The sequence below is a fragment of the Leopardus geoffroyi genome, chromosome B2, assembly GCF_018350155.1.
Source record: "Leopardus geoffroyi isolate Oge1 chromosome B2, O.geoffroyi_Oge1_pat1.0, whole genome shotgun sequence".
NCBI classification, from domain to species: Eukaryota; Metazoa; Chordata; class Mammalia; order Carnivora; family Felidae; genus Leopardus; species Leopardus geoffroyi.
The window spans coordinates 118503337-118526624 of NC_059332.1; the positions used below are offsets into that span (position 1 = coordinate 118503337).

Consider the following 23288-nt stretch of genomic DNA (forward strand, 5'->3'; position numbering starts at 1 on the left):
TGGAAGACTCATTAAAGATGTCAGACATCATTTAGAACCCCAAAGGTATTTTGGCGGTATTTCATCAGGGGCTAGAGTTCTGCAGGGGCAGCAATTAACAGTCAGATGTTAATGTTAATGTCAGCTATTTTTTTAGCCTCAGGTTGGCGAAGCTTTAGAACATTATTACTTAGGGGGGTGCCTGGGTGTCTCAGTCGGTTAAGCCTCTGACTTCAGCCCAGGTCATGATCCCATGCTTTGTGGGTTTGAGCCCCGTGTCAGGCTCTGTGCTGACAGTTTGGAGCCTGGAGCCTGCTTTGGATTCTGTGTCTCCCTCTCTCTCTGCCCCTCCTTTGCTTGCACTCTTTCTCCCGAAAATAAATAAATATTAAACAAATTTTTTTAAATAAAAAAGAACATTATTACTTATGATACTGTTTCTTTTTTATGAAACTTATTTGGGTGTGTTGTTTTCTTTTTTTCACAAATCTGACTGCTTAAGCAGATCTGATGCTTATAAAAGTTTCATTCAACAATACATTGAATAACCTCTATGCACTTGTAAATATAGACTTTGTCTCTGCCTTCAGGTGGTGACCAGGAAATGTTTGGTAAATAAGGGTTATTTAGTACGGTTCCTTATGCAGGTAAGAATTACTCTTCTCTTCTGGTATGACTCCCCCCCTCTTCCTGAAAAGGGGTAAATCTTTACAAATGGAAATGTATGTCATCTTCACAAACTGACACTTACCCTGCTTTTCATAGAAGGGGGGAAGGCAGAGTTCTTTCATTGCAGTTTCTCAATTGCCCCCAGTCCCAAATCTTAATGTCAGAGTGACATATTTTGGGGTGGCGTATTCTTATCCCCTTCAATAGCAGTGTGGATTGTTTTTTCTGTTTGTTTTTGCAGCTTTTAGTGTATAACTTATTGCAGATACTCGTGTTTCTTTCTCTGTTATTAGGTGATGAGCTCCTTAAAAAAAGATGTCTTATTCACCTGCACAACCTCAGGACAGGGGAATCCGTCAGGCCTCTCTAATCAGCCCATGATTGTTATGAGTGTGCAAATCAAATACTCAACTTGCTAGAATAATTTTAGAATGAGAGTAACGAGCTTTATTACTTTCTGTGTATGATCTTTATGTCAACTACTGTGGTTGTACCAAGGTCTTCTTTGCTTCCATTCCCATTCTAGGACGCATTTAAGATAAGTCAAGTGGTATCCGCAAAACAGGCTACATTAATTTAAGGGGTGCGTCTAATTTTTCTTAAATGCAGATTTCTTTGCACTTAAAAGTCCAGTAGAATTCTGCTCCAAGGTCAAAAGGCCTCCTCTCCCCCAATTAAGTAAATTGCTTTTTCCTCCCATTTTACCAATGCTTTAATCTACAAAAATCAGTTAGCCGGGTTCCATTTCTAGGCATAAAGCCATTGTTAAAAATCAGAGACTTTGCCACAATTTGACTTTTTTTTGTTTTTTAAAGCAAAGTCAATAACACATCTAATTATACAGATGGACATGGTCTCGTTCTTGTACATCTCGTTCTTTGCAAATATTTTGTAATCAGAACTGTTTTTGAAAGCTCTTTGCAAAACTAAACACATGGATCCTCAGGAGGCCACGGGCCACGGAAAGCTTGGAGGCAGGTCTCAAGCTCACCCTAATCCCAAAGCTTGGGGCGGGAAAGGCCGCGCCACGGGAAATAACCGAGGGCTGCCAAAGGCCGCAAGAGGCCGCCGGCTCGGGAGCACAGACGGGGACGCAGCGTCGCGAGGCACAGAGGCGCCCCCAGATCTCTGCGGGTGCCGGTCGCGGCGGCCTCTCCGCCCTCCCCGAGCGGGGCCGGCGTCGCTCGCCCCAATCCGGGTACCACCGGGCGAATCGCCCGGCCCCTTCCGCCGCTGCCGGGCGCCGGGCCTGACCATGCGGCTCCCGCGGGCGCTGCGGCTCTGGGGGCTCGGCGTCTCCGCCGGCCTGGTCGCCGCGGCCCGAGCCCCCACCGCCCCCCGCCGTCGCCTCCTCCAGTCCCGCCCCCCCGTGCCGCCCGCGAGTCCCCGGCTCCGCCCCGGCCTCCGCCTCCGCCTCGCGTTCGGCCCCGGGCCGCAGCGCCGGGCCGCCGCCGCCGCCGCCTGCCCGGACGCGCCGCCCCGACGCGCCGCCGCCATGGAGCGCCCCGGAGCCGGTGAGCCCGGGCTGCCGAGCGGGCCGGGTGGGCGGCCGTGGGCGTGGGCCCCGCTCATTGCCCGGCCTCGGGGAGGGCCGGGCCTCGCCGCCCCGCCGGCGCCACCAGCGCGGGGAGCGCGACCTACGCCCGCCGCGCTCGGGGTCCCTTGTCGGTGCCAGTGGGACTCGGGGTCGCGCCGAAGCCCCCCGCGCAACCGGGTGTGCTGGCTGCTGCTTGGAACCCAGCGTTCCAGTGCAGGCGCTGTTGGTGTGGCGGGAGGCGAGGGGTGTGAACCTGCCCCAAGTTTCACTTTTGTTTCCCCCTTTCTGATCTTGTGACCTTCAGTTCAAATTTCAAGTCATCCCCTCCGCCCCCCGACGGTGTCTGTGTGGTCAACGAAACCCACAAAATCGCGGTTTTCCTTGTTTATCGCAGACATTAAAGACCCGAGCTATCCCGCTGTTTCACGTAGAATTTTATTCTAGGTGTGGAAATGACCTCTTTTAAACTGGCGCCAAATTTGTAGTAGGGCCCAGAATTCATTTCCAGTTGAAGTCCGCATTTCTTGTGAACTGAACTTTGCGGGTAGAGCGAGCGAAGGGTTGGACTTGGGGTGAAAGGGACAAAAAGCCAATCAGAGAAAAGACGCTCCCCGGCGGAATATTTGTAGTGTAAACGCATAAAAAGATATAAAGAGCCTTAAAATGTTAAAAATGTGTTACATGACAGCCAGTAACTAATAGAAATTTGTGTACAGGTGTTATGGAAATGACCTTGTGGGTTGGTGCGGAGGGCGGGGCGAGTGGGTGGGGAATCGTCCGGGAGAAAGGAGACCCACACCCCGGGCGCCCTGCTTAGTGCGTGTCCTTGCAGTTCTGGATACTGACGGCGCATCTGGGCCTTTCCCTCAAACTAGCGAAGTTTAAGATGATCTTGGAGTTTACCAAGTAACGTTCCTTTTCACACAGTATTAACTTATTTTCTTCATTTCTTTCTAGTAATGGATTGTATTTTTGGTCTCTTTTTATGAAGAGGAAAGCAAAGCTGACTTGTGGATTATCACACAGCTCAACCCTTATCTAGATGTAGGATGCTACTATTTTTAGTAGCCACACCCGGACTAGCATGGATAGCAGTGACCCTTTCCATTGGGTCTTGGGGAATGTAACTAGCAGACTGAGTAGAAGAATCTTATCTAATGAAATCACATTTTATTATCCAAGTAGGAAACTTGCCTTTTTTGTGGCAAAGGGCAAAACTGGCTATCCTTTTTCCTCTCTGTTGGCCTGTCTTTAATAAAGTCACTTGCTGAAGTGCACATATATTTGAATAGTAGTGTATACTTACATATAGTTTGGTATGTACGCCTTAAATTTTTATAAGAGTAATTTCTTTTTAATAAACAAACACTTTAATGTTTATTTATTTATTTTTGAGAGAGAGAGAGAGAGAGAGAGAGAGAGAGCAGGGGAGGGGCAGAGAGAGGGAGACAGAATCTCAGGCAGGCTTCACGCTGTCAGCACAGAGCGCCACGTGGGGCTCGAACCCATGAACCATGAGATCATGACCTGAGCCAAAACCAAGAGTTGGATGCTCAACCAACTGAGCCACCCAGGCGCCCCGATATAAGAGTAATTTTTTATTTAAAATATTTGAATAGCAGAGGGGGGAAATATAAATATATTGAGTATGGCTATGTCAGCATTTAGAAATGATTTATATTTCCTTTAGTCTTTGTCTGTATAGAACATACAATATTGTATTTGCTTTAAAAAGTCAGTATTAGTAATAAACTTTTTTGGTTGTGCTAGTCTTCATAACCATTATTCTTGGTTGTCATTAGAGTGAGTATGCTTTATTCTCTGAAAAGTTGTTCCACTTTTTCTTTAAACAAAGCTGTGGTGAGTCTTTGTCAATATATGTGATAGACACAGATATGTTAGCGAGAAGAACATTTTTATAGCTCCTGATCGATTGCCAGAGTGTTTTTTGAAAGGATTCCCTCAGTTTACAGCTCCATAAACTATGTTTAAACTGTAACCTTGGGCAAGTTACTTCTCTGGCTAGTCTATAAAATCAGTAAGTTAATAGTACCTCCCCGATACCATGGTTGTATGGATTAAAGGAGTCTTTATCTATAAGTGCTTCCAGCTTAGCCTAACGTTACTACATGCTCAAGTGTTAGCTGTTGTTTTTAGTAGGAGTAGTTTCCCAGTTTCATCTCATTTTTGTTACGAATGCACTTAGCATCATTCTTATTTGGATTTGTGCAAAAGATAATTTTCACTATAGTTAGACCAAGTTTTAAGTACTCAAAACAACCAGTTTATGGTTTAAATGCTATTATTTAATAATTCATATCTACAAACATGGTTTCTTTTGTTCTGTAGTTTAATGGAACGAAGTCTGTATTTCAAGTTCTGGACTGTTGATTTGACATAGCATTGCATTCAAGAGTTTATATATGCCTTATTTAACAAGATGGAGAATGATACTGAGCAAGTCATATGCTTTACCTTTTATATTTTGGGATAGCAGTACCTTTCCTTCATTGTCCTGTGAAAAGGAGAGTCTGTGACGTGCTGAAGCTGCTGTTTCAGCACCAGAAATGATTTGTTCTTGGGCATTGAGTAGCCATACTGCAGTATAACTGAGTGATTTATTAACTGCTCTCAAGTGTGTGCTTCTCTGTATCCAGTCATTCAGTACAGACGTATTGGTCACCAGTTGTGAGCTGAACATTGTACTAGGCATTGAGGAATCAAGTGAGAAGATGTGGCACTTAAGGGACTTATATGGGGACCATACTTATTGGTAGGGGTGTAATTATGAAAAGTGTCCTCTTTCACTTTCAAAAGTGTCTCAGTTTGAGTGGTAAATTATATATGATTACTTTAGCCTAGTGTCTAAAGGAGAAGACAGACTAATGGACACCTACCACATTGTGTATTTGTCCTATGACTGGAGGAAGCACTAGGTACTGGGAAGGGGATAGGATTCCCTAACTCAGCCCTGAGCTGGGGGTCAAGAAAGTTTTCCCTAACAGTAAACATCTGATCTGAGTTTTTACTTTTTTTTTTTTAATGTTTATTTAGTTTTGAGCGAGAGAGAGAAAAAAATGAATGGGTGGGGAGGGGCAGAGACAGAGGGAGACCGAATCTAAAGCAGGCTCTAGGCTCTGAGCTGTTAATACAGAGTCCAACGCAGGGCTCGAACTCCCCGCCAGATCATGACCTGAGCTGAAGTCGGACTCTTAACCGACTGATCCACCCAGGCTCCCCTAAGTTTTCACTTTTAAGTTGATTATTCTCAACTGTTAACATAATCTCCTGGTGTGGTGTAGAATCAAGGTATGGAAGAAGTTGAAAGCGGATCTTTTGGAGCAGTGATTTTAAAACTTCGATTGCATATTAGAATCACCCTGTGAGGCTTTAGGAAAATACCAGCAGCTGTCCTGATCTCCAGAGATTCTGATTTGATTGTCCTGGAGTGGGACCGAGACATTGGTAATTTTAAAAAGCTCCAGGTGATTCTAAATGCAGCCAGGATTTAGAATTTTTCAACTAGGACAATGATGTCATCTAGGAGATAAGATAAATAGTCGGGCCTGGAGAGTTGGTATGAGTTGCCTGGGATCACATGGCTAGTGAGTGGGAGCAACACGACCCTAGAATGCCAGCCTTCTGATTTCTGGTACCAAGCCCTTTCTTTCTTTTCTTTTAATTTGTTTTAGTGTTTATTTTTGAGAGAGAGAGAGAGAAAGAGAAAAGTGTGAGCAGGGGAGGGGCAGAGAGAGAGGGAGACACAGAATCCGAAGCAGGCTCCAGGCCCTGAGCTGTCAGCACAGAGCCCAACTCGGGGCTTGAACTCAGGAACCGCGAGATCATGACCTGAGCCGAAGTTGGATGTTTAATGGACTGAGCCCCCCAGGAGCCCTGCAGGCCCTTTCTGTTACAGCAGCCAGCTGGCCTCGCCTTTTTACCTCACCATTGTCCTTTCCTGAGTCTGCTTTTGGTGTAGCTAGAGGGATCCGCATCACCCTGTCCTCTATTGGTTAATTGAGCTCGAGAGAAACTAAAGTATTTCAAGAATTATTTTCATTTAAAAAATGACAAAATTTAATTCATCATGCTTTTCAAGTTTTCCTTTTGCCTTCAAAGTGTATGATTAGAGCCCAGAAGTCAGCCTCTTGCCATTCCATGTATTGTCAAGAATCCAGTCTATTTCCAAGTGGCACATGGACTTTAGAGCTACAATTGAAATGTCAGTGCTAATGGCCAATTTCATGTCACTGAGTTATTTTTTTCCTCCCAGCTTCATTGAGATGTAATTGACAAATAAAATTGTATATATTTAAAGTGTACAGCGTGATGATTTTCTATAATGTATTGTGAGAGGATTACGACAGTTAAGTTAATTGACACATCCATCCCCTCACATACTTCTTTTGGATGAGAATGCTTAAGGTCTCTCAGCAAATTTCAAGTATATTCTACAGTATTTAATTCCAGTGACCATGGGGGTACATTAGTTCTTCAGAGCTTAGTAACAGGTTCTTAGGCTAAGGATACAATAGAGAAAAACAAAAGTTGGGATTGTTTCATTTTGTTCTGATTTTTCATTCAGCTTTGTGCATATTTAACTGCCCAAATACTCTTTGCTGCTACCTTTTCAAGTGTAAGCGGGTCAGTAATGATTCTTTACATGTAGCTGCAAGTGCCCAAAGGTACTAGATATGTGTCGATCTATTATTAAAATTTGTGTTTCGGTATAAACTGCATTTGTATTTTTCAATGCAAGTAAAAAATAGAGAGGGAACCTTTACTTGTTCTCACATATTTCAAATAGTTGTAAGTTTATGATTAGACTCATGCTAAGATAATATTTGTTGAACACTTGAGTGCCAGGCACTCATACTTGATAAATAGCATCATTATTAAGAATGTACTAATGCTTTTGTTTGTTTTGGTATTTAACATGACTAATTTATATAAAAATATTTTTGTGGGTTTTTTTTGCTTATATCTAGAAAATAGATGAGTGTGTGTGTATGTGGGAACAATAGAGACCACTCAGATTGCAATAAAAATTTAGATTTTTTGGATATATATGTTAACCATGACCTTCAGTGATAGTTATGTTGTATACTGTAAGCCATATTCTTTTATTCTTTCCTTCTTTCCTCCCTCTTTTTTAAATTATTCTTTTTTTTAATGTTTAGTTTTGAGAGAGAGAGAGAGTGCAAGCAGGGCCGGGGCAGAGAGAGAGGAAGACACAGAATCCAAAGCAGGCTCTAGGCTCTGAGCCGTCAGCACAGAGCTTGACGCAGGGCTTGAACTCATGAACTGTTGAGATCATGACCTGAGCTGAAGTCGAACGCTCAACCGACTGAGCCACCTAGGTGCCCCATATTATAAGCCATATTTTTAATGGAGTGTGGTTTTTAGGTATTATATTTGAAAATAGAGGATTACAACAAAATGAAATAAATAATTTCATTAATATCTTTCATGGTAAATTAGTCTTTAGTAAATACAATTATCCCAAGATTTTGTTCAGTCCTACTTCAAGCGACACTTGTGTTCTTTCGATAAAAGTGTTGCAAATAATGGTACTGGAACTACCACCTACTGATACATTTTGCAGTTAACTTTATCAACTTGAACGGACACCCTCTTTCCCTTCACCTCCACCCGAGACATATAGCTGTTCCATCCGTAACAAGAAAACAAAACAAAGACCAAATGTGAAATGTGGCTTTAATACTAGCAAATGTCCTTGGGAAGCCTGTGAAGGAAACTATAAGATCTTCCGCTTTTTAATCACTGAATTTCTAGGAAGCATATTTAGAGCCTTGCCTTTTAAACTGAATTTCCGATACGAATATAATAATGGAGAGAAAAAAATTTAAAAGTCTTTATTGGAAAAAAAATAAAGGTTAGAACTTGTACAAATGAGTACACATAAATCATATTGTTAAAAATAAACACGAAGGAGACCTACAAAACGTTGTTTGCTTTCAAAAAGTGTGCGGAAAAAAATGCAATTTTAGAATGAAGAAAAGATAGCTACAAAAGATCTTGAGGATTGTTGATTAACCCCGTCTCCGTCTAACCCTGAGTTGAATACTGTGCTTCAGAAAATTATTAATGCTGTTTGACGTAAAAGTGCATTATAAAAATGTAGAATAGGATACAAATAATACTTAGATAGGTTTACAGTATGTTTGAAGACAAGTTGTGTCATTTCTCAACAGATGTTAATTTATGTTGAATTCAGGTGACTTGTAGTGTAGGATATAATGTTCAAAAATGAGTTAAATAATACATTTTTCTTTTTGATATGTTACAGGAGGAATGGAGTCTAGTGAGTGTGAAAACGTGTCAAAAGAAAAGGAAGCATTTGAAGAAGAAGAGTTTGAAGCTAGTGCTATGGATTCTCTGATAGACATGCCATTTGCCACCGTAGATATTCAAGATGAGTGTGCAAGTAAGTACTGAAAACGAGACAGATTTGCCTACCATCCAGGTTACTTGCCAATAGAAAACAACTGAAAGCACCAATGTAGTCTACAAATGTTCATTGACCGTATACTCTGTGCCCCTTACTTTGCTGTCTTCTGTAGAGCCTGGCTATCATTTGATACGGTTTTATCTTGACTGAGGTTCTATAACTAGAGGATCCATAAGAAATTAGTTGGCTCTCCCCCGTTGTGGGGTTCCTTGCCACCTTGCAAGGAACATCTGTCCAGGTGGTAGAAGGGGCTGGGCCCCCTCCTGCCTCCATGGGTGTGGACTCTGTCTTCTTGGGGTCCTTACTTACTCTCAGTGTTTAGCTTGCAATTTGAACAACAAATCGAGGTGGTAGTTTGGAAGAACAATTAGAGTGCACTTGGGTGGCTCAGTCGGTTAAGCGTCTGACTCTTCGTTTCTACTCAGGTCATGATCTTGGGGTTCATGAGTTCGAGCCCTGTGTGTCAGACTCTGTGCTGACAGCGTGGAGCTTGTTTAAGATTTTCTGTCTCCCTCTCCCCCTACCCCTGCGTTCTCTGTCTCTCTCTCTCTCTCTCAAAATAAATAAACATTAAGAGAATTAGTTTAATCTCTTCATTTCTAAGAAAAAAAATGATACTCAGAGAAGTTAATTAGCTAAATTCACACAGTTGAAAATAACTACTTCCAAAATCTGTGATTTCTGATTTGTTAGTCATTTCTTTGGTGAACAGTTACAATCTCTTGAGACGAATGCTGTGCAGGATGCTTTGGGGCTGTATGGGGCGAGGGTGTGTCAAGAGAGGCATCTGACCTGGATGTGGGGTTAGTAGGTGTCCTGGGAAGCATCCTGGAGGTTTGACAAGAGTACAGGCCTGGTGGATAAGTATGAACCATCCAGGGTTCTTTCCTTTATATTAACTGTCCTTGGATTTAGCTGATCATCTGGATTTTCTGTGGAGTGATGGAAAAGTACAGATTCCTCTTTTCCACTTTTGTGTTAGGCCAGGGGATCTTTTTTGTTTTTAAACATCCCATGCGATTCTGGTGGTCATCCAGGCTCAGAAACCACACTGCTCTCTATCTCACGGTCTTCCTACCCAGCAAGGCTGATTTATGTTTTGGGTTGATAAAAGGAGAGAGGGATACTTAAAGTGTATTAAATCTCTGGTAATTTTTTCTCCATTCCATAATCTAAGGGGAAAAGGAAGGACAAAGAGGTGTTTCCTCAGGCAGGGCACGGTTTCCTGTCTTATCCTTTACAGCTAGCCTGTAGAGAAGAGCCGCTTTTAGGGGTTTTATAGCTGTTCAAGGAGCCTTCATTTGAAGAAGTACTATACCTGTTAGATGGAAGAAGGTATCCTTTGGAAACAAGGGGCAAGAATAGCAAGGATTTAATCATGTTTTCCTTTTAATTTCCTACTTTTTGAGCGAATGCCTTGAGTATTATCTAAAAAATGCAATCCCTTCTTTCTGATTTCATTACTTTCTCTAACTTGGAGGTAAAATAAAGCAGAATTTTCCTGAGTAGCCATGCCTACGTGCCTGTGATGGGCATCTCCCATCCACCCTTCTTGCCCCTCAGCCCTGTTCCAATTCGAATCATTCCCACTGGAGTGCTCATCAGTTAGGCTGGAACAAGACGGGGACTTGTTTACCCTTCCAGCTCTAGGTACTTATGACTTTACATAACTGACACGGAGCTTACCTGTTTGAACAAACAGCTTTTACTTGGGACTGACAGAGAGATACTGCCAGAATCCCAGAGAGCAAATACTATTTCTGAAGCTGCTGTATTCTTAGATCTCCACTGGTGAGGAGAAACAATGACCACTGCGACCAGAAAGAAGGAAGGGGATGTGTTTGTGGCTCTGCACTCCTTTCCTGCTCTGAATGGACTAGCCACTTCTTCAGAGGATAGGCATTGGGAAGGTTAGCTAATCGTTTATACAGATAGGATCTTTTCCCTGCAGTATATGTTATATTTATTACTAAAGAAGTGTTATGTGTGTAAGTTAGGGGCTTGGGTCAGTCCACACAAATCCTTTTTTTTTTTTTTAATTTTTTAATGTTTATTCATTTTTTGAGAGAGACAGAGCACGAGTGGGAGAGGGGCAGAGAGAGAGGGAGACATAGAATCTGAAACAGGCTCCAGGCTCTGAGTTGTCAGCACAGAGCCCAATGCAGGGCTCAAACTCATGAACTGTGAGATCATGACCTGAGCCGAAGTTAGAGGCCTAACTGACTGAGCCACTGAGGCTTCCGAGTCTTTTTTTTTTAAAATTAAAAAAAAAAAAGTTATTTAATGAGGGAAAGAGCGCACTTGTGAATAGGGGGAGAGGAGCAAAGGGGGAGAGAGAGAATCCCAAGCAGGCTTTATGCTCGGCATAGAACCCGAAGCAGGGCTCCATCCGGCAACCCTGGGATCATGACTGGAGCCAAAATCCAGGGTCATGCGCTCAACCGACCAAGCCACTCAGGCTCACACAGAAGTCCATTTTTAGCTGTATAGTACTTTTGGATAGTTCAGTCTTTGTGAGTTAGAGGGCTTTGTGGGTTAGTCTAGACTCCAAACCACCATGTACAATATTATTTTTGTGGGAAGATAGATTTCAAATTCTAAGCTCCAAGTTACACACAGTCAGTGTGGTATGAGAGAAACAGAAAACTTGGGTTTTGAGTTTTGGTTATTTCATTTTCTACTCGTGTAGCCCTGGACACTTAAACTGTGTGAGCTGGGCTTTTCGACTGTGAACCATACAGAATTCCCTACTGTTTTCCTCCCAGTGTTGCTCTACAGATCAGAGGACGTAATGTGGGCAAGAGGGCCATGAGAGATGTAAAATAATGCACAAATGCTATTTACAAAAGCTATGAAACATATCCCTTAGTTATTTGGGGACAACTTGTTCCCTCTCACTTTTATAATAGCATTTACTAAGACACTAGAAACAAATACTAAAATTCTTCGCAAACTAGAAACTACTAGCTAGTTTTTGTGAAATGAGATTTTTATAGAAATGCGCAAGAACTGGGAGTTTTGTTGTCAACCCTTCAACTTAAGATAGCTATAGGAATAGTGTTTGTATCCAAAACTGGTTTGTGGCTTGAATGGACTTCGTGTGGCTTTTCTCTTACATTTATTAACATGGAAATGTAACCAATTTACTGGCCTGTGGTAGACGACAACCTTAAAATTCTCAAGTTGCTGGTTGTTGCCTTTGGTTCTTTTAGTTTCCTTTGGTGGTTGGAAAGTGTGAGTTAACTGCCAAGACATTCTTGCCGATAGAAACCCTGGCAGGGTGACGAGGAAAGTAGTGCTAACAAGAACATCGTGGGAAGGAGAATCCTTGCCAATAAGAAAACTCCTCCCCAAATGCTTGGTTCAGAGGGTCTTAGGCACCAACTGTGTTACCTTGAGTGTGGGTGCTGTGTCACGATTAGGTGTCGTGTGGTCTGGTTGGCCAAAATGGGTGTTTACGTTTTTTGTTTGTTTTGTTTTTGAGAAGAGATTATTTTACTATATGCTGCAATATAAAACGTATTAGAGTTTTATGCTGAATTAAACATAAAACGTATTAGAACTATATATATTAGAATATAAATATACACACTGGAAATAAATTATCTAAATGTAAGTGTGAAAGAAAATCTTCTACAAATATTGAGGAAGCAATACAACCTAAGTCACATCTTCTGGCTCTATAGGTTGAACATATTCTGGGAGAAAATATAACATCACTGAGTTGTTGACCTGGGCCTGGGTGGGTCTATTCTCTCTACAAGATGGAAGTGTCGGTGGCTAGTTGGTTAGAAACCCAGCAAACCATCCAGAAAATGCTTGGAGTTGCTGTTAGTCTTGCCTCTGAAAGTTGAATGAGAGTCTGCAACGAAGAGTCATTCTACTGCTGGAAGCAATAGCTTAGTGTGCTTCCCATGGATTGTAAATTGGTGGAGAGCTTTCGTTTAACCAACTCAGTTCTCTTAAGAGAATCATGGCCCTTACCTATCAAGCCACATTTTAAATCACGATTCAAAATAAAATATTTGAGTACCTTTTTTCTTTCATAAGTATAGAATTCAGTTCTCATATCAAAGTTATTATCTTTATTTTACCTCACACAGAATTCTAACCTTGTAATTATTGGAGACTTTAAAGATCTGGGAAATTATTTTGTTACTTGTTTATTAGCTAATATCATTAAGATGTATTTTAAAAAGTTCTTCAACTCTTAAGTATTTTAAAATACTGATTGAAACCTACCTTTTCTGGAATAAAATTTTTTATAGAAGAATGCTGTGTCAAATAAAGATGGAATCTTAACACCTGGTATAGTAAGTGATTATCCTGAGTCAATTTTAACTTCTTTTTTTTCTTAAAGTAATCTCTGTGCTCAACATGGGACTGGAACTCCCGACCCCAAGATCAAGAGTCGCATGCTTTACTGACTGAGCCACTCAGAGGCCTCTCTTGAGTCAATTTTAAAAAAGGATAAAGTAGGGGCACTTGGCTGGCTCATTCAGAAGAGTGTATGCCTCTTGCCTCTTGATCTTGGGGTCATGGGTTTGAGCCCCATTTTGGGAATAGAGATTACTAAAAAAAATATATAATAAACTTAAAAAAAAAATAAAAAAGGATCAGTTATGTTCTGTATCATCTCTAATTGATTGGGGAAACATGGAGTACACATTCCAAATTTTTATGAAAGGGCTGAAGGCAAATATTTGTGTCAAATACTACAAAGGTTTTATCTTTTTCCCTTAGAAAAACGCACAAGACAACAAAAAACATTGGAAAACCCCAATAAATACATTAATTCATCCCACACACATTGAGTGCCTGCAGTGTGTCAGGTAATAATGGTCCTGGGCAAAGTAGAAGATAAAAATTCAATTAGTAAATAAATACACGGAGAGTTATCCAACTTCAGATGTATTAAAGGATGTACCTTAAAATATGGCTATAACTTATCAGATTGGCAATATCTTTTTCAAAAATATCAATTTCAAAATAATATGAAGTGCTTTTAATGTCCTGTCTACCTTGCTTGTGACAATGTACTGAGTCCTTTTAGAATGGAGTTTGTTGGGACCTCCAGCAATGTTCAAACATGGGATAGATCCACTCATGGGATTCCCAATGCAAGGACATAGTCTTACTTGTGGAAAAAGGTCTTATTCATAAATATATGTGTTACAGTGTCTGTTAAATAGTAGAAATATTGGGGGAAAAACCCCAAATGTTCAAAATTAGAGCGTGATTGAGTAAGCTATACTAATGCTTTAAATTACACATTATGTAATTACATGTTGTTATGAAAATAATATTTCTGAAAACTGTGTTGGGAGGAATATTTCATACGTACAGTGCAAAGTCAAAAAGTAGGTGGAAAAAAGTATGGGTTGTTTGTTTACAGTAGTGTAAGTACTTTGTGTGACCTGTCACCAGAATTCATAGTGGTTGTGTTAAGATAGTGGTTTTTTTGAGCAATTTTTTAGTTCCTTTTGCTAATTTTTTATGAGTGGCTTTTATTCTTTTTATGAAAAAATATGATTAGAATTTAAAAAATGTTTTTAAGTGTTTATTTTTGTGTGAGAGAGAGACAGAGACAGAGTGTGAGTGGGGGAGGGGCAGAGGGGGAGACACAGAATCAGAAGCAGGCTCCAGGCTCTAAGCTGTCAGCACAGAGCCCGACACAGGGCTAGAACCCATGAGTAGTGAGATCATGTCTCTAGCCGAAGTCAGAAGCTTAAAGGACTGAGTCACCCAGGTGCCCCTACAATTAGAATTTTTAAATGTGCTTAAAAACTTGCTTTTAAAAATGTAAGCTTCATTGATTCACTAAATAGAAAGTTGGATAAACTTATTCCTCTTTGATCATGTCCACTAACATTATTCCTAATAGTGTTAAACTATGGTGGTTATAAGCAAGGGCTGTGGAGTCAGACTGACAGGGTTCTACACTTTCTCTTCAAAAAAATTTTTTGAGGGTGTCTGGCTGGCTGTCAGTTCAAACCTCATGTTGGGTGTAGATACTACTTAAATAAGTTAAAAAAATTTTTTTTTCAGGGGGTGTCTGGGTGGCTCAGTCAGTTGAGCATCTGACTCTTGATTTCACCCAAGGTCTTGGGATTGAGTCCCATATTGGGCTGCATGGAGTCTGCTTAAGATTTTCTCTTTCTCTCTCTCTCTCTCCCTCGCCCTCTCCCTCTCTCCCTCTCTCCCTCTCTCCCTCTCTCCCTCTCTCCCTCTCTCCCTCTCTCCCTCTCTGCCTCTGCCCATCTCCGTCCCCCTGCAAAAAAATTTTTTGGGAGTGTAATTAACATACAATGTTATGTTTGTTTCAGGTGTACAACATACTGATTCAACAATTTTGTACATTACTCTGTTCATCATGATAAATGTAGTCACCCTCTGTCACCATATAACATTATTACAGTATTTTTGGCTGTTTTCCCAATGTTGTACTTTTTACCTCTATGACTTATTTATTTTATAACTGAAAGTTTGTACCTCTTAATCCCCTTTACCATCAGTTTATTCTCTGTGTTTAAGAGTCTGTTTTTTTATTTATTTCTTTAAATTACACATATAAGTAAGATCATATGGTATTTATCTCTCTCTGTCTGACTTATTTCACTTAGCATAAATACCCTCCAGCTCCATCCATGTTGTTGCACATGGCAAGATCTCATTCTCTTTATGGGTAATATTCCATTGTATGTATGTGTATATATATATGTGTGTGTGTGTGTGTGTGTGTGTGTGTGTATGTGTGTGTATGTATATATATATATATATATATATATATGATGTGTATACAGTGTATATACTCCCATGTATATACTGCATCTTCTTTATCCATTCGTCCATCCATGGGCACTTGGGTTGTTTTCATATCTTAGCTATTATAAATAATGCTGCAATAAACATAGGGGTGCATATATTTTTTGAATTAGCATTTTCATTTTCCACCCACTAGTAGAATTAGTGGATCATATGGTATTTCTGTTTTTAAATTTTATTTTTTAAAGTTTATTTTTGAGTGTGTGTGTGAGAGAGAGATCCCAAGCAAGCTCTGTGCCACCAGCACAGAGCCTGATATGGGGCTCAAACTCACAAACTATGAGATCATGACCTGAGCTGAAATCAAGAAGCAGATGCTTAACTTTCTGAGCCATCCACGCACCCCTTTAAGGAACCTCCATACTGTTTTCCACAGTGGTTGCACGAACCTGCATTTCTATCAACAGCATGAGAGATCCTTTTTCTGTACATCCTTGCCAATGCTGCTTATTTTTTGTCATTTTGAGTCTAGCCCTTCTGCCAGGTGTGAGGTGATATCTCATTGTGGTTTTGATCTGTAGTTTCTGGATAATTAGTTTCCTGATGAGCATCTTTTCATGTGTCTGTTGGCCATCTGTATGTCTTCTTTGGAAAAAATGTCTCTTCAGGTTCTCTGCTCATGTTTTAAGTTTTTGTTTTTTGTTTTTGTTTTTTTGGTTTTTTGGTTTTGTATAAGTTCAATATATAGTTTGGATATTAACCCCTTATTGGATATATTATTTGTGAATATCTTTTCCCATTCAGTGGGTTGTTTTTTCTTTTGTTGATAGTCTCCTTTGCTGTGCAAAAGCTTTTTATTTTGGTGTAGTCCCAATGGTTTATTTTTGCCTTTTTTCCCCTTGCCTGAGGAGACATCTAGAAAAATGTTGCTGAAAACTGTCAAAGAGATTACTGCCTTTTCTTTTATGGTTTCGGATCTCACATTTATTTTGTGAGCTTATTTTTATGTCTGGTGTAAGAAAGTGATCCAGTTTCATTCTTTGCCATGTAGCTGTCTTCTTATCCCAACACCATGCTGTTATACTTCCTTATTGTGTCCTTTGAGCAAATGTCTAAGGCTCAGTCTCATTATCTGGAAAATTGTTATTATAATTGTAGCTATTTCAGGAGTTGAGAGGATTCAACTTGTTAATATGTGTAAAATTTTATAAATCTCAGCAAAGTTTTTGCCCAAGTATACTTGCTAAATTAAATATTTTAAAAAAAATTCATCTTGAGAGCAGTATTTTATAATCATGTTATCAAGGGTGTCCAACACATCGCTAAATGCTTTATATTTTCTTAATCCTCAGAGAAACTCAATGAGGGAGGTAAAGTTTTTTTTTTTTGAAAGTTTTAGTAATTTGCTAAAGATTACTCAGATAATAAGGGGGAGTAATGCTATGAAATAGAGCAGTTAATATTCTAAGTCATAAATTGAGGAGTTTTAAAAATGGTTACTTCAAAGATTTTGACTGCTTATATGACAAGAAAAAAAGGAAAGATTATCAAAACAAGAATCTAGTCTGTTTTCAGCCTTTTGGCTAAGAGGAAGTCTGGAAACAATCAACCAACAATAGCAATTAAAGTAATTTCTCTCATAATTCATTCTCTTGTAGTTTATTTTTTTTGAGGGAATAAATAAAACTTAAGGAAAAACTAGATAAATTGCATAAAATGACATGTGCTTTGGGTAAGAAAACACATGCACGGATCAGAGAATTTCAGCCTTTATCAACAGGACCAGATTCATTAGAGTACATTGAAATGGCTACTGAAATCGTTATGAAAATTAGCAGTGTAATGAATTAAATTTATGAGATGAGGTTATGAGCTCTAATCCAGTGAAAGACCCAGGGTGCATGGCCAAAGCTTTTTCCATTTTGCTTCTGTGGTCACTGATCTTTAATGCTTTTATTAGTAAACTAGATTTTACATGAATACTTTGCTCATTATATTTTCATATAAAGTAAATTAAAAGAATAATTGCAGATTGTACTTTAGAATTTAGATTGTGATTTCAAAGTTAGAAATAAAATGAAGTTAGATAAGGAAAGAGAAGATTTTATGTTCTGGCCATACAAATTAAATTTGCAAATAAAAGGCAAAGAAGATATGCAAACCAGGGAAAAGAGGTATTGGGCTCAGTGTGTAACCCTGACCATAAATCCGCAGGACTCACTGAATTAAAAAATAGAAATAATAAACTTATTACATGGGCAAATATAACTGTGGTATAGCAATAAGTAGTCACAGGATTCTTTTTCTTTTTTGCCCAGCTCTTGTTATATAATTTCCAACTTTACCCTGGCAGTGATGCCTAACAAAAGAAAATTTTATTTATTTTTATTTATTTTTTAAGTAAGCTTTATGCCAACATAGGTCTTCAGCTCACAACTGTGAGATCAAGAGTCACATGCTCTACTGAATGGGCCAGACAGGTGCCCATAAAAGAAAATTTTAGGTAATCCAGTTGGAAAGAAAGTTAAATAGTTATGGATAAGATTAGAGAAAGCTAAGGGAAGTTAGAAAAACTCTGTACTTCTTGGGGCGCCTGGGTGGCTCAGTTGGTTGAGCGACCCACTTCGCCTCAGGTCATGATCTCAGGGTTTGTGAGTTTGAGCCCCGCACCTGGCTGTGTGCTGACAGCTAGGAGCTTGGAGCCTGGAGCCTGCTTCCGATTCTGTGTGTCTCTCTCTCTCTCTCTCTGCCCCTCCCCCACTCATGCTCTGTCTCTCTCTGTCTCAGAAATAAATAAACATTAAAAAAAATTAAAAGAAAAAAAAGAAAAACTCTGTACTTCTTTATTTTTACCAAGAGGTTTTTTGTTTGTTTTTAAGAGGTATTTTTGTTTGTTTGTTTTAAATGTTTATCTGTTTTTGAGAGAGGGAGAGAGAGTGCGTGTGTGCACCTGAGCCTGGGAGTGGCAGAGAGAGAGGGAGATAGTCCCAAGTAGGTTCTGTGCTGACAGCATGGGGTGCTCAACTGACTGAACCTCCCAGGTGACCCTTTAAGAGGTATTTTGAATTGGGATTTTACCCAATTCATTCTCATGATACCAGAATTGTTTAAAAGAGTTGTTATATAGTTATGACTATTATATTCCAAGGTTATGGTTTTCCTTCTCTGGATATCTGTAGAATGGACTTATGGAATGTTTGAAATGGCAAAAATAAGTCGCTACAGGAAGAACGGTTTAGTTTTTGTTTTTGTTCTTTTTTTGTTGTTTTTTTTAAATATGAAATTTATTGTCAAATTGGTTTCCATACAACACCCAGTGCTCATCCCAACAGGTGCCCTCCTCAATCCCCATCACCCACCCTCCCCTCACTCCCACTCCCCCCCCATCAACCCTCAGTTTGTTCTCAGTTTTGTTTTTTTTTTTTTGTTTTTTTTTTCTTTTTTTCTAAAGAGAGAGAGAGAAAGTGCACAAGCTGGGGAAGGAGAGTGCACGAGCAGAGAGAGAGGGAGAGAGAGAGAATCCCAAGCAGTGCCACACTGTCAGTGCATGGAGCCTGATGTGGGGCTTGAACTCACAAACTGTGAGATCATCACCTGGGCTGAAGTCAGATGCTTAACCAACTGAGCCACCCAGGCAGCCCCTGTTCTCAGTTTTTAAGAGTCTCTTATGGTTTGGCTCCCTCCCTCTCTAGCTTTTTTTTTTCCTTCCCCTTTTTCTCTGTATGACTTATTTCACTTAGCATAACACTCTCCAGTTTCATCCACGTGGCTACAAAAGGCCATATTTCATTCTTTCTCATTGCCATGTAGTATTCCATTGTGTATATAAACCACAATTTCTTTATCCATTCATCAGTTGGTGGACATTTAGGCTCTTCCCATAATGTGGCTGTTGTTGACAGTTCTGCTGTAAACATTGGGGTACAAGTGCCCTTATGCATCAGCACTCCTGTATCCCTTGGGTAAATTCCTAGCAGTGCTCTTGCTGGGTCATAGGGTAGATCTATTTTTGATTTTTTGAGGAACCTCCACACTGTTTTCCAGAGTGGCTGCATAGTTTAGTTTTGAACAGATAAGGTGTAAAACTGAAAATGCTAAAAGTCTCTGGTCTCTCTCTCTCTCTTTTTTTTTAAATTTTTTTTAATGTTCATTTATTTTTGAGAGAAAGAGAGAGAAACAAACACATGTAGGGGAGGGGCAGAGAGAGAGAGGGAGACACAGAATCTGAAACAGGCTCTAGGCTCCCAGCTGCCAGCACAGAACCCTATGCGGGGCTTGAAGTAGGAACGGTGAGATCTTGACCTAGACTGAAGTCGGACGCTTAACTGACTGAGCCACCTAGGTGCCCCTCAGTGGTCTCTTAAATACCACATTTTTAAGCCTGTTCTTACTGAGTAAAATATAGCAGAAACAATTCAGTGTCTTAGTGCACAGTAAGGAATACATTTATGTTGCCATCCAGTACACACGTGTATGAAAAACCTTCAAATTTCATGGAGCAGTACTTAGACCTGCCATAAGCAGGTGGAATGTTACTTCTATTCTATCCTATTCTGTAGTATTCTAGTCTAGTCTACAACATTTTCTTCCATTTCATTCTACTCCACCCCACCATATTCCATTCTATTCTAGGTTTTAAAAAGTGCTTTTAGATTATCTTCTATGTTGATTTAGTAACCTAGTAGTGGGTTGATACTAGCAGTTTGGAAAAAAAAATAACAAGAAAAACTAGACTTTGGGTTCAGGATTCTCTTTCTACTATGTTAATTTTGAAATGAACTAGAGGTTATAAAATCAGCTGGATTATTAGTTTGGACATCTTTTTTTAAGGTTATTTATTTTTGTTTAGTAATCTCTACACTCAGTGTGTGGCTTGAACTCACGACCCCGAGATCAAGAGTCGCATGGTCTTCCAACTGAGCCAGCCAGGAGCTGCTGGACGCCATTCTTGATCGAATTTTACCATGAAAGTCCTAACTGTTATAGGTGTTAAGTTAGTACCTTTATCACAGATCACAGAAAACTATAACTAGAAGAGACTCTAGGTAGAGATTATCTAGTTGTCCTTCCTATGCCCCTGGGTGTTTAAAAAAAAAAAAAATATATATATATATATATAAATTATGGAAAATTTCAAGCATATTCAAAAGTAGAATAGTAGACTGAGCCTCATCTATTTATATCACCTCTTCCTCACTAGATTATTTTGAAGTATATTCCAGATATATTTTATCTGTAAATACTTCAGTATGTGTCTTCAAAAGATAAGGATACTTAACAAAAAGCATATCCAAAATTTGCTTCTCATGACAAAAAATAAGAGTAATTTCTAATATCATCAAATATTATGTCAGTATTCACACTTCTCTGTCGTAATTAAAAAAATTGTTTTGAATTAGGAAGTAAAGTCCACACATTGTATTTGATTGACACATCTCTTCAGTTTCTTTTCATCTGTAGTTCTCCTTTCTTTCGTGTGTGTGTGTGTGTGTGTGTGTGTGTGTGTGTGTGTGTGTGTGTTTTGAAGAAATGAAGTTGTATAGAAGTACCTACATTATGGTCACTTAATGTGTTCCTCTGCCCTTTACATTCTAGTCAGACGCTTAACTGAGTCACCCAGACACCCCAGATTAAGGAATCTTGATAAGTTTTGGAATATTGGCAAGACTGCTGCAAAAATGCTCTGAATTTCCTATTGTGTTGAAGTGATGATTCTATTTGATGCTTAAATTGCGCCATCATTGGCCAGTGTTGGGACTTTCAAACTGGTTCTAGAGACCTTCTGACATGGTGCCAGGAGTCTTTGAAGAGCCAGGATCCTCTGGTATATTTTATGCCTCAGACCTAGAATAAGCTATTTCTCTAAGGATTGGCCAACTTCTTGAGTTCGCAGATAGAGAAATGAAGTGACTTGATAGGAAGATGCTTGTTGGAAGATTAGTCTTGGGGTTAATGCTCTTTTCACTATCTAGTGCTGCCTCTGCAGGACTGAAATAGACCTGGCTAGTTGCCTTGCCAACTTCTGTTCCCCCTCCTTTTTTCCTTTTGTAGATTTCTTTTTCCATATAGGCATAGGTTGGGAACTGGCAGATACTTACTATCTCGGCTTCCGGAGCTGTTTGGGGTTGTGTCCTGATTTGGACAATGGGATGTAAAAAGAAGGATGCTGAGAACTTATCTAGAATTAGTTTGTGATTTTACTTTAAAAAATGGGTGATTTACTTTAGAACTATTTTGCAGTATTATATTTAATTTTTAAAAAACTGCTTAAGATTATTTTTCATTTTATATAATCATAGGGGATACAAGTGGTCTGGATGATGAAAAACAATGGATACTTTATACTTTATGTCAGTTTACTTTTGGAGTTTTCTAAATGATCTTAGCAGATACACATTTATCTCCCTAATTCTTTTGAGCTCTGGGTAACACCTAATAGTTATACCTAATTATAGTGCTTAGTTTGTACCAGGATGTAGTCTAAGAGCTTTCATGTATTAACTTACTCAAAAATGGCCCTGTGAGGTAGCTATTATTATTATTCTCAACTTAGGAGGAAACTGAAGTAAAGAGAGTTCATGTGACTAATCTAAGATCACACAGCCAGTAAGTAGGGGAGCCAGGATTCTAACCCACAAACTCTGATCTAGACTATACTAAAATTGGTTTCCATTTCTAATGTACCATTTTACTAAGAGCAGATGGAGGTGGGCTAGAAATGTATTTGGGCATGGATTTAAAATATATGTGGTACTTTATTAGCATATTCTGTGGCTTCTGTTTAAAATTAGTAGATTTAGTTTGTGTTACTACAGTCAAATGTAGGACTGTTTCTTAGATGTCTAAAATTACAAGCAGCTCAACAGCATATTGATGTCATTTTCCATATTTAAAGAATTGCATGTGGAATAAAACCCAGTGGCATCACATGAGGCAATTCTGATAATGCTCATAATGCTGATGAGAATGCTGGAAACTTTTTCTTAGCAATAGGATTTATAAAGTTCTGACATGCTCATGTATGTAAAAGAAAGTAATAATTTATATTTCAAATATGTATTCTCTGTGAAGATGTATCATTTTAACCATATAAATCATTGGTAGTAGGGAAGTGGATGCACAAAGACACCAGATAATTTTGTCCTTACTCTTAATGATTTAGTCAGACTTATTACCCAGGTCCCCTTGCTTTTAATTTACCCCCACCTTCTGGATGTCACAAGTGTGTGTTAGTCCTAGAAAGAAAGCACATGTTTCCACAAACCCTGAGTTTTTAAATTTTTAACATACTCTACTCATTTTCTAGAAGTTAGCATTAAGACACTATTTGTGACATTTATTTAAAAATTGTCCTTAATATTTTATTTTTTATTTTAAAAAATCTTTTGAAAGTTTATCCACTTATTTTTAAGTAATCTCCACACCCAATATGAGGCTTGAACTCCTGACCCCAAGGTCCAGAGTCACATGCTCCTCCGACTGTGGCAGCCTGGTGCCCCTGCTCTTGATATTTTAAAGAACAGTAGGGGCGGGCTCACTCTTTAGAGCACGCGACTCTTGATTTTGGGATTGTAAGTTCGAGCTCCATGTTGGGTGTAGAGATTACTTAAAAAAGTAAAATGTTGGAAAAAAAGTAGAACACTAGGATAAGGAAAATTACTTCTGCTCTTTGGTTTTGCGGAACTTTGACAGAGAAGCAGTTTGATCTAATAGAAAATACACTAGGTGGAGAGAGTTAAAAGGTCTAAATGCCACATTTGACTCTGTGACATTGATAGTTTTTAAGTTTTTCTGCACTTCCGTTTCCTTGTATTTAATAAGGAGTCGAGTTAGATCAGGATCGCATAGGCACACAGACTCTGCATT

At 39.5% G+C, this 23288-nt stretch overlaps 1 protein-coding gene across 5 annotated transcripts in view; it reads left to right on the forward strand.

Moving 5' to 3' along the window:
* The first annotated feature begins 1790 nt into the window (after positions 1-1790).
* The window catches only part of AKAP7 (A-kinase anchoring protein 7), a 153286-nt gene continuing 131788 nt past the window's right edge, over positions 1791-23288 (forward strand). For 3 of the 5 annotated variants that reach the window (XM_045499620.1, XM_045499624.1, XM_045499621.1), the window contains exons 1-2: positions 2058-2162; positions 8496-8633. In XM_045499620.1, the coding sequence (XP_045355576.1) occupies positions 2144-2162; positions 8496-8633 (157 nt within the window). In that variant the 5' untranslated portion in view covers positions 2058-2143. Of the gene's footprint in view, positions 2163-4624; positions 4647-8495; positions 8634-23288 lie in introns of those variants that run through there. The other 2 variants (XM_045499623.1, XM_045499625.1) reach the window with 2 other exon arrangements.